General features: G+C 45.6%; 1 protein-coding gene across 1 annotated transcript; it reads left to right on the top strand.

Moving 5' to 3' along the window:
• The first annotated feature begins 2,300 nt into the window (after positions 1-2,300).
• On the top strand, positions 2,301-10,136 carry LOC145407542 (uncharacterized). Its single transcript, XM_080278465.1, has 6 exons — positions 2,301-5,123; positions 5,664-5,932; positions 7,006-7,123; positions 7,470-7,700; positions 8,110-8,392; positions 9,867-10,136. Exons 1-6 carry the CDS (start codon positions 2,301-2,303, stop codon positions 10,115-10,117), a joined length of 3,975 nt encoding a protein of 1,324 aa, XP_080134591.1. The 3' UTR covers positions 10,118-10,136.
• Positions 10,137-11,013: the final 877 nt, after the last annotated feature.

Raw genomic sequence — 11,013 nt, 5'->3', positions numbered from 1 at the left:
ATTGATAAGAATAAAATAATTATCTCGACAGGATGCCGGGTCCTTTGTATAGCTCTCTCTCTCTCTCTCTCTCTCTCCCTTTCTCTCATACCCCCAAACTGACGAGAGAGAGAGAGAGAGAGAGAGAGAGAGAGAGAGAGCAGTTTTATCACAAAGCTCAGTTGCAGAAGAAAAGATAAAATGCCGTTCTACCACCTTACCATAGCACTTCTTTGTGACTAGCATTTTCTAGTGCTAATCAGTTGCTACAACCCAGCATTCAGGGTGACGACGTAACCTATAACTGCCGTCTCTCCTAGATTAGCACTCGAATATTTTGCTAGTCACGAAGAAGTGCCCTGAAAAGGGTACAGTCGTTGTATTGTCCGTTTCTGTCACCAAGATACGTGAAGTCAGCTGCAAAAGGACGAAAATGTGGGCCATGTTATGGTGAAAGAACTCTAGAATATGATGCTAGTCGCGAAGAAGTGGTAAGGTGAACAGTATTGTGTCATTCTCTTCCCGTCTTATGTAACACTATTGATTGGGAAGTTTGGCAACACTGGTATTGCATGCTCTCTCTCTCTCTCTCTCTCTCTCTCTCTCTCTCTCTCTCTCTCTCTCTCTCTCTCTGTCACACACACACACACACACACACACACACACATTTTCTTACCCATGATCAGTTCAGCCCAGTGACTTTATATTGTTTTGTGGACGTGGTACAGAGGGATACCTTTAGTTGGTGTCGCTCTTTTAGCCAAGGCCGTGAGATCCGGCCATGAGATTAGTTCCGGCCGTGAAAGTCAAAGCCCTTGAGATGCTGGTGTATTAAATGTACATAAGATAGGACAGTGCTGACCCTGGTACGGTAGGAACACGCAGTGCTATTGTATTCCAGCTAACACCGGTATTAATCAGCCGTGAGTGAGTCATAGGAGCCTGACTGTGAGGCATAGGATCCTGACAGTGAGTCATAGGAGCCTCATTGTCAATATTGTCACCATGAACCCCCTGATGGCCGGGACAAGTCTCATATTCCAGTAGCACCAGAAGGTTTTGTTAATTTCAGTGAGTTATTGGAGCCCCTGTTATGTCTTGAGCCATGATACCAGGGGCTTAAATGTTGAGTGAATGAGTGTGTGACACATTTTCTTTGGCATGCTGTTAATTAGTTTTTCCATTACCGTATTTTTCTTTGCTTTCTGGACCCCACCTCAGCCCACCTGTGGATGGGTAATGAGGTGCAGGATGTTGATGAATGTGTCTGCATTTTATTCAGTTAGTTTCTGCTTGCCATGGGAATCTGTTCATATGTCAGGTTTTTCCTTTCTTCATGTGACGTGTTTTTATGTATTCATTCGGTGTATTTCTATTCCAGGGCGGATTGTGATGGCCGGCACAGTACTATATAGTGAGAGAGACAAGCTGGCCGCACCAGTTTTGGGTCGGCTCAGCACCCACAGCCACCATAACCACTACAACTACCACAACCACCACCACACCTACCACCACTACTACCTCACCATACCAAGCGGCGAAACGACCGGGGGTGACAATCACAAAACGTGGTTAGATTTGAATAGAGACTCGTGTTATATGAGGACTTCAAGTGTTTATTATGCCAATATGTTGGATCCACTATTAACACTGAGAGGTTGTATAGAAAAGTTGCTAGTGTTAGCAAATTAAGTGTTAAAGCTGGCTTATAAGTGCTCAGTTGTAGGCATTATGCTGGAACCCCTGTTGAAAGTGTTCAGGTTGGTTTGTGTAAATGCTCAACAGTAGGCATAATGCTGGAACATCTGATAACACTGAATCTTATTTTAAAATGTGTTAAAAAGGTTGAAAGTGCTCAACAACAGGCATAATGCTGGTACCTCTGTTAAAACTGGATTTAATTTGAAAGTGTTTGGAAGAGTGTTCAGAATTGGTTTGTATGAATGCTCAGCCACAAGGTGTTAAAACTGGTCGTGTATTGCAGCGTTCAAAAAAGTTTCCAAGTGTTCAAAAGTGGTTCGTGTAAGTGCCCAACCATTGGCATCATGCAAGAACCTGTACTAACACTGATACCGATAATCACCATAAAATGTTAAAATTGGTTTGTGATAAGTTCTGTTAAAACTGTTCATGTATCAAAGTGTTCAAAAAGTATCAAGTGTTCAAAAGTGGCTCCTGTAAGTGCTCAAGCCCGGGTATCATGCTGGAACCACTGTTAAAACTGGTCGAATATCAAAGCTGGTAGTGTTTGAAAAGTGCTCAATCACAAGAAAGTTTTGTAACCGAATAAGTGTTGGAGACTGATTTGCGACGCAGCCGAGATGTGGTCAGGAGAAGTTAGTAGGCTGGAAGGATCGGTAGGGCAGGGTGCAGGTGCTGGTGTGGGTGTGGGCGTGGAGGGCCAGGATGGTGAGACAGGTGTATCTGAGCAAGATGGAAAACCTCCCTATCATAACACCCACACCTACACCCATAACCACACCCACATTTGTGCTTCTCCTGTCCCTGCCCACACCCACACGTGCGCTTCTCCTGTTCCTGCCCCTACCCACATACGTGCTTCCCCCATCCACACTCACGCCTGTGCCTCCCCTGCCCACACCCACACATGTGCATCCCCTTCCCACACCCACACATGTGCATCCCCTGCCCACACCCACACGTGTGCATCCCCTTCCCACAACCACACGTGCGCATCCCCTGCCCACACCCATACATGTGCATCCCCTGCCCACACCCACACCCACACTTGTGATTCCCCCACTCACATTTGCTCCTCCCCCACCTCCACCCCTACTCACACTCACATCTGTGCATCCCCCACCCACACGTGCACCTCTCCCACTCACACTTGCTCCTCCCCCACCCATACATGCAGCTCCCCCACCCACGTATACTCCTCCCCCACGCACACATGCTCCTCCCCCACCCAAGTCCCTGACCACATAGCCACCTGTACTGCCCACTCTTCTCCACCTGCACTTTCCTCAGCCACCACGCCAACCTCAGCTGTTGCCCCTGCCCAAGCCGACACAAGCGGGTATCGAAGTTCCTCCTCCAGTGATGCTCTGAGCTGCCAAGGATGCATGGTGAGTCCCCCTGAGGCAGTAGATGAAGAAGGGGACGAGGAAGGGGAAGAGAGTGGCACAGATGAGGTTCACAATCTTGTTGACTCCAGCACACAGACTGATAATATTTTGGCCGATGTCTCAGGGGAAGGAGAAATAAATACAGTAAGTGTGAATGTCCCATCACTATCAAAACTAACTCTAGCTCAAAGACGCGGGCAGCAGCAAAAGCCGTGCAGTTCGGATTATTCCTCCTTGTCATCCTCGGAATCAGCACGAGGGAGTGAAGGAAGCAATAGGAGTGATACAGGAACGAGTCCAGGGAGCAGTAGTAGCAGTAGTAGTAGTGGTGGTGGTAACAACTCAAGGACAAATGGACTAAGCCTAAAGAAAGTTGCAGTGTGTGGTGGGCTGAGTCCCATTGCATCGTGTGGGGGTGAGTCTGGGGTGGGTGCGGGTCCTAGTATAAGCCTGGGGGCTTCACCGGCCCCTAGCTTGCGTGAGTTGTGTGATCACTCCCCTGCAACACCCACCAGTGGCTGCCTAAGGGGTGGAGGGAGGGCGGCCAGTGGTGCCCACGTACAGTTTGACACACCCTATGATGAAGAGGAAAGGCAGCCACTTCAGGATACAATTGTTGCACAGGATGGCCAGGTCAGCCTACACAAACCCAGCCCGGCTACCCCCACACCTGGTGACCAACTTTCCCGCCTGTGGGCCAAGCTGCTCCCTGACTCTGCACCAGCTGAAGTCACCAACCTGCCGGGCGGGAAGAAGTGGCGTCAGAGGCGTCACGCGTCAGGTTCAAGTAGCATTAGCCTTAGGTCATCCTCCAGTTCTTCTTCTTCCTCCCGACCATTGGAGCTGGAGCGTCGTGCCCCCGATGGTGGCTGGGGTTGGGTCATAGTAGCTGCCTCATTCATGGTTCATTGCATCGCCGACGGTGTAACCATGTCTTTCGGCGTGCTGTTTGTGGAGCTGCTCAACTACTTCCAAGAGGGCAAATCTTTGACATCATGGGTGGGGAGTCTCTTCATGGCCATCCCTCTCCTGGCTGGTCCACTGGCTTCACTCCTCACTGATCGTTATGGCTGTCAAACTGTTACAATTCTAGGGGCACTGGTGGCTTCCCTGGGTTTTTTTGTCAGTGCCTTTGCCAACAGCATCCCATTGTTACTATTGACAGTTGGTGTGGTCACTGGACTAGGACTGGCTGTGTGTTATGTTGCCGCCATTGTCATAGTTGCATTTTACTTTGAGAAAAAGCGATCCCTGGCCACCGGTGTTGCTGTGGCTGGCAGTGGGATCGGGACGTTCCTATTTGCACCGCTGATCCAACATTTAGTGGACAACTGGGGATGGCGACTGTGCTTTATAATGCTGGCGGGGATATTCCTCAACATGGTGGTGTGTGGGGCACTCATGAGAGATTTGGAATGGACCCCAAGGGACTCGGATGGCCACCCGGCCACATCTGCAAGCAGCCGCAGGTGCTCAACATCCCACTCATCAGAAACCGTGGGTGTTCGAGGTGCGGGAGTGAGTGTAACTTTACCCTCCCTGGATGAGCTGCGGCGTTTGGTACAGTCGGGTGACGTTGCCGCTTTGTTATCGCCTGATGATGCCCCGGCAGGGACACTGAGGGGCTCGGCGTCCTTAGTTCTCCTACCTACGTTCCTAAGTCGCTCACATGCATTGCCTCCTGATGTCCTGCCCTGCCTAACCTCTCGAACCAATGCCTATGAGGTGGTGTCACAGATGTACCCCCACCTCCTGTCCCATTCCCTCTCCTCCCATGTACCTCCTGCCGACTCACACCTCCTCTCCCACTCTCTTTCCTCCGATGTACCTCCCTCAGACTCCACCCACCACAAAATGGCTGACTATGCCTCCACAACAATGACCAGTATTGGATCATCTGGGGGATATAGTCAAGGTCGCCCCATCCCACCCCACTCCACCCCTGCTCCAGCCCCACAACCACATCCGCCCTCTGCCCCACAGCTCTCAGATACCGATGGCACTTCACCCACTTCCCCCCTGGCAAATTTCACCTCATCACAGCAATGCAAAAAGGTTAGTTGTGACCTTGACCCCAAAACTCAGGTCACATTATTAGTTTGTTCTTTCTGTTACTAAATGATTTGGTTCAATGTAGAAGAAACCTCTCATATTGTAATGAATATTATATATGTCTTACAAGCCCTTCACTTTATGCTCTTGTTGTGGTGCAGTAGGAGGTTGGTATTTTTTGGTGTGATTTGATGTAGTGTGGCAGGAGGATTTTATGTGGTGTGAGGTGTATGATGCAATGTGACATGATGTGGTCTGGCGTGGCTTCGCTAAAGCTGCCGGAGTGCATGGGAGTCAAACACCTTACATCTGAAGGTTATTAGTAAGCGACAGATGGACAGAGTTGCTCCTGGAGATGTTCCCTCCTTCAAAAATACAAAAAGTTTGCCCATTTTTCCCTTGTTTGATGATAGTGATGACTTTTTAATTGTTTTTGATCATGATGATAATGATGACTTTTCATTTGATGATGATGATGCTAATGATTTTTATATGAAAATAATGATGATGATTCTATATACTTATGATGACAACATTTTCCAGATCGACATCAGACTTGGCTTCTCTTCCTGCGAGGATGAGGGGGAAGAAGCAGACAATGAAGAGGAAGGAGAAGAAGACGAGGAAGAAGAGGGGGAGGAGGGTATGGCCATGCTAGGGGAGGGAGTAAAGGGGATTAAAGGAGGGGGTGGGAGTGGGGGGTTGGGAGGAAGACAGCCACCTGGCCTTCGAAGGATCTCCGCAGGGTGTATGGGTGGAGCTGCCTCACCCCCTCCTCCTGCTGCTCCTCTTAGGAATATGAGAGTTAACAGGTGAGGGATGATGACGATGGTTTATTATAGTTCTTCTGTAGATAGCGGATGAATGACTACCATGGCCCCTGGAAGGTACTGCCATGTAAGTGAAGTGTGGCTATGCACGGTAACTAGCCATACCATCTTCACTCTTAGGTAGGAACATTCAGCCACAAGTAAACAGTGAAAGTCCAAGCCAAGTATATCCCCTCTTACAAATGTTGATTATACAGTACATCTCATATTTCTTTCCTTCCAGCAGTTTTCAGCAAGTATTGGGAAGTAATCATTTGGTTCTGACATTTGCTTTAGCTTCCACCCCATAGAAAGCATTACCTTTATAATGCTAACCTTAAGAAGGAGATCCCATAGGTGGACGCTTAGTGGAGACTTTCTGTATGTGCTCATTTTCTTTCATTCTTCTTCTTACAAACATTTTTTAGTTTGGTGTCATTCCTTTATTTCTTTTGCCAGTTGATCTCTGCAAACTTGATGCAGTTGTTCCTTGGCCAAGCATCCTTAGACATCTCTGTTTATTTATTATTTTTATTTAGGCCTTTTAAAGAGCCTTGCAGTGTCAAAATTCAAACCATGCAAATCTTTAATCATTTAACAGTTTGCACAAATTTTGGTACAGTATACTGTAACTGTGAGTAGATCATTCTGCATTCCTTTGACAATGTTGGCAATCTTTAATTTGATCTGATTTTTATTAGTGGAGTGAAAAGAGTCATCTCAAAGTTGAATGGTTGTTGTTTTTGTTGCTGTTGATGCTTAACCTTGGTCTGTATGGCCCAGCAGACCCATTGACCACAGGTAACCAACTGCATCTTTGGAGCTGTCCTACAGGTACACTACAGTACCAACACCCTCTTGTGGTGGATAGCTCCTTGCCAGGGTATGACTAGAGTCTTTCCCCATGGCAAGGTGCAGGGAAATATGAGGAGGGTTGTCTACTGTGTGGATATCACAGCCTATATACAAGTACTGTACTCCCCTGTGGGTGTACATCACCACCACATGTAGGTTCTTCATCAGTGCCTGGTTCAATAGTAAAAAAAATAACTTACAGTATCTTGTTTTGCTGGCAGACAATCAATGACGTACCGAGGAGCGATGCTAAACATTCACCGATATCGCCTCCGTGCTTCATCTTGCCCAGACATTTACCGAAACTCCATCATTACTATCGCTAAGGACCAGGACCAGGTGAGGTGCACTTAGATTGAGGTAGCTTAGGTTAAGTTGAGTTATTATGGGTTCTACACTGGGTTGGTTGAGGGTTGGTTGGATGAAATTAAGTTAAGTTTAGTTAGGTTAGTTTGAGCTGAGTTAGGTTGGGGTGATGAGGTTTGGTTAGGTAAGGCATAGTGAGTTAGATTAGGTTATATGTTACATTACATTGTGTTACATTACCTAAGGCTAGGCTGGTTTGAGTTGAGTTAGGTTGGGTTGGGTTGAAGTAGGTTACAAGTTGCTTTACTTGGACATGATGATGATGATACAGTACAGTTACAATAATAAAGTAATAACATTATCATCTTTCTCCCAACAGAACGTATGGACCTACCTCGATGATATGGGTGAAATGATGCGATCATGTGTGGACATAAGTTACTGCCTGGATGCATCCTATCTCGTCTTTGCCATGTCAAATTTTGTACTATATGTGTTCTACGACACAGTTTACATGTACCTGACTGACTACGCGCAGGGGGTTGGTGTCTCCCCCGATGATAGTGCCAATCTTATATCAGTCATCGGGATTTTAAACTGTGTTGGAATGGTAAGTTTTGGAGTTGCATGGAGTAACTAGAGCAATTATCCCTGGGCCATCCTCTTGTTAGGCATGACCACCCCATCCCTGGGCCATCCTCTTGTTAGGCATGACCACCCCATTTTTAAATGGGTAGTTGTATCTCTGATGTAGTGGAGGATTTTTCATAGATGAGATGATATACAGTATATGAATCTGATCGTACCAGCAGTCACACAGTCACACTTGCAGTGTTGTAGCCAGGTCTCCTTATGTGGAGGACTAAGATGAGTCCACAATGGAAGTGTGTTAACTGAATCTGAAATTTCAAATGGGGGAGCCATTAGGGAGGTAAGGGTCTGAGTGGCAACCCAACCCCCCCGGCCTCCCCAACAGCAGCACCACTTCAGACATGTAATAATATTTTGATGTTGCACAGGTGGTGATGGGGTATGTCGGTGATCAGTCATGGTCATCACCAATCCTAATCTACAATGTGTCAATGGTCATTTGTGGACTGGCGGTCATCGTAATGCCATTCCTGTCAAACTACTGGCTACTGGCTGCTTCTGCTGCCACCTTTGGACTATTTATATCAGCAAATTATGCACTGACGTCTGTGATCGTAGTGGAGTTGGTGACTTTAGAAGCATTTAGTAAGGCCTATGGACTCCTTTTGCTTATCCAAGGTGTGGCAAATTTGATTGGACCTCCTTTAGTTGGTGAGTAATGTGAGTTTTTGTATTTCTGTGATTTTTCTTTCTCCTCACTTCATATCCCTCGCTTGATCTCTTTCCCTCACCCTCCTCCTCTTCTCTCCCTTTTCCATTATCAGTTTAAATGAAAATATTGGATTTCACTGGATGTGCTATTGATAGTTCTCCCACATTTGTACCTTTTTCTTTCCGTGTTTCTGGACTTTATCTCACTCCATCTTTAGGTAGTAAGAAAAGTCAGGATGATGATGATGATGATGATTTATAATCATAATATTGTAAATGATAATTAATGATCATCATCATCATCTAAACCTTTGTTGCCTCATGATCAGCGTAGGAGCCCAGGGCTAGGCAAGTTGGTCCTGACGTTTAAGATGAGAGTGACCAGCCTCACTCATCTGTGAGTGGCATTACATGAGCAATAAACCCCAACCATCCATTGGATATGAACCTACACAGGCTTACTCCGATTGAAGCGCCTTAATTACCCACTAAACCACCAGGCACCATAGTCTGGTAATATGGTTACCTCCCAGCATAGTAAATGGTTTCCTGGTGTACAGGAAACCATTTGGCTTGTCACTCAGTGTAGAGTCATCCATAGGCATACAACTTCTGTCCCATCTCTAGAAACTTTTTCACTAAAGATCTAAGAATGAATATCTGATCTACACAGCCTATCTCCTTCCTAAAGCCTCCCTGCTCTGCTCCAACTAATACCTCTGTTCTTTCCCTAACTCTGTCAATAAGTATCCTGCCATACACTTTTCCCATTACACTAAGAAGACAAATGCCTCTATGATTACCACACACTTCTTTGTTGTTGTTATTATTATTATTATTATTATTATTATTATTATTATTACCTATATTACCTGTATTCTCCCCATACAGGTTCCATCACAGACACAACAGATTGTTTAGTTCCATTCATTGTATCGTGACTTTTCATAATTTTGTACTGCCTTATTCTCAGTGCCATACTCCAAATCAAACACTACCTCTGTCTCCAACTCCCTTCTCCTCTTCTTTCCTTTCCTCTTCTCTCTTCTCTTCTCACTAACCATAATTAACGTACATGTTTTTTTTTTTTTTTCTTTCTTTCTTTTATGTGTCCGACTCTGGGCATAGGCTTCAAAGCCTGCTCCCAAGACCCAGTAGTCCTCCTACATACCATACACCTCTAAATGTCATCACTTCGGCACTAACACCCACCGTCCATATTGAATACATGCTAGAGCTGTCTCATACAGGAGTGGTGTATTGGTATTAGCGGGGGTATTTTTATGACATGTCGGTGGGTCTTCTGGTAGATCAGTAAAGTCTGTTTTTATTCAATTCAAATCTTTAAATTGTTCCCTGCCCCAGTGGGGATTTGAACCTGGGTTCGGTAGGATTGCAGGCCACCTCTCTATCGACTGAGCCACCGCCTCATTCTCCTACTTAACAGCTTTTAACTCTTGTTTCTTCCATACAGGTTTCATTGCAGACACAACAGGGGATTATGTAGTTCCATTCATTGTATCGGGACTTTTCATCGTTTCATGTGGCCTCATCCTCAGTGCCATACCCCTGATCAAACGCTACCGCCAACTCCAGCTTTCCGAACCCCAGGAGGACTCCCACCGACCCCAGACTAATGGATCCCAAGCTCAAAGCAATGGGTCCCCAGTCATTGCAATGCCACCTTCAGCTGGCAAACCAAGTCCTCTACCAGTCACAGTTTAGTTGAAAAAGAATCATTTGATGTTTGGGTAGGGTTGGATTGAATAAGGTGAAGGGAGCAGGTTGGCTAGTGTAGGGTAGGATGTAGCAGAGTGGGATTGGGTAGGGTAAGGTCAAGAGAAACTAAGGTAGGGTTGAGTGGGGATGGAATAGGCTAGGGTAGGGTAGAGAAGAGAGAAATTAGGGTAAGGAAGGGTTGGGTAGGGTAGGGTAGAGTCCAAAGGATAGATTAGAGTGGAGGTAGGGTAGAGATGAAAGCCAAATTGGTGATTGTAAATATAGTGTTTGAACTTGTGATAATAAATTTTGAGACTAAGGGTCAAATTATGAATGACTTTTGGAGAGTTCAAAACACCTCAGCAATTTATTCCTTAGCAATTGCTGTTTGGCAGTTTATTTCCCAGTGATTTATCGTGCATGTAACACCTCAGTATCCTCATATATGTCATTGATGCAAATTACAATGGTAAGGTGATACTGTATATGCATTCCAAGTGATTTATCATGCATATAACACCTAAGTAGCCTCATATGTGTCATTGATGCAAATGGCAGTGTTAAGGTGATATATGCAAAATGAATCACTACAGAAGAGGTGCTAAGAGGCCTCCTATGTCACCTACAATGCAGGCCAACATTACAGGTTAATGGAGTGAATTAAAGTAAGGTAATATTGCTGCCTTTGAGGGGCGGTATAATATTCCTCAATCTTGATCTTTATTAAGCATGTTTGTAGGAAATTTTAGTCCCATAGAGATTTACAGCTAACTCCTTCACTACAGTGACCATAGATTTTCTTTAAATCTTTTTTGCTATCTCCAGACAAATTCAGCTTAGAAGTGACTTTTTAGAACTGGAGGGGTTAAGTTAAGCCTTCATTAACCTCTCCAGTACTAAAT

Source organism: Coenobita brevimanus, chromosome 73 (assembly GCF_032717465.1).
Source record: "Coenobita brevimanus isolate Jiangsu-jjx chromosome 73, ASM3271746v2, whole genome shotgun sequence".
NCBI classification, from domain to species: Eukaryota; Metazoa; Arthropoda; class Malacostraca; order Decapoda; family Coenobitidae; genus Coenobita; species Coenobita brevimanus.
Note: the sequence above shows the minus strand (reverse complement) of the source record. Positions and strands in the feature narration are given on the sequence as shown.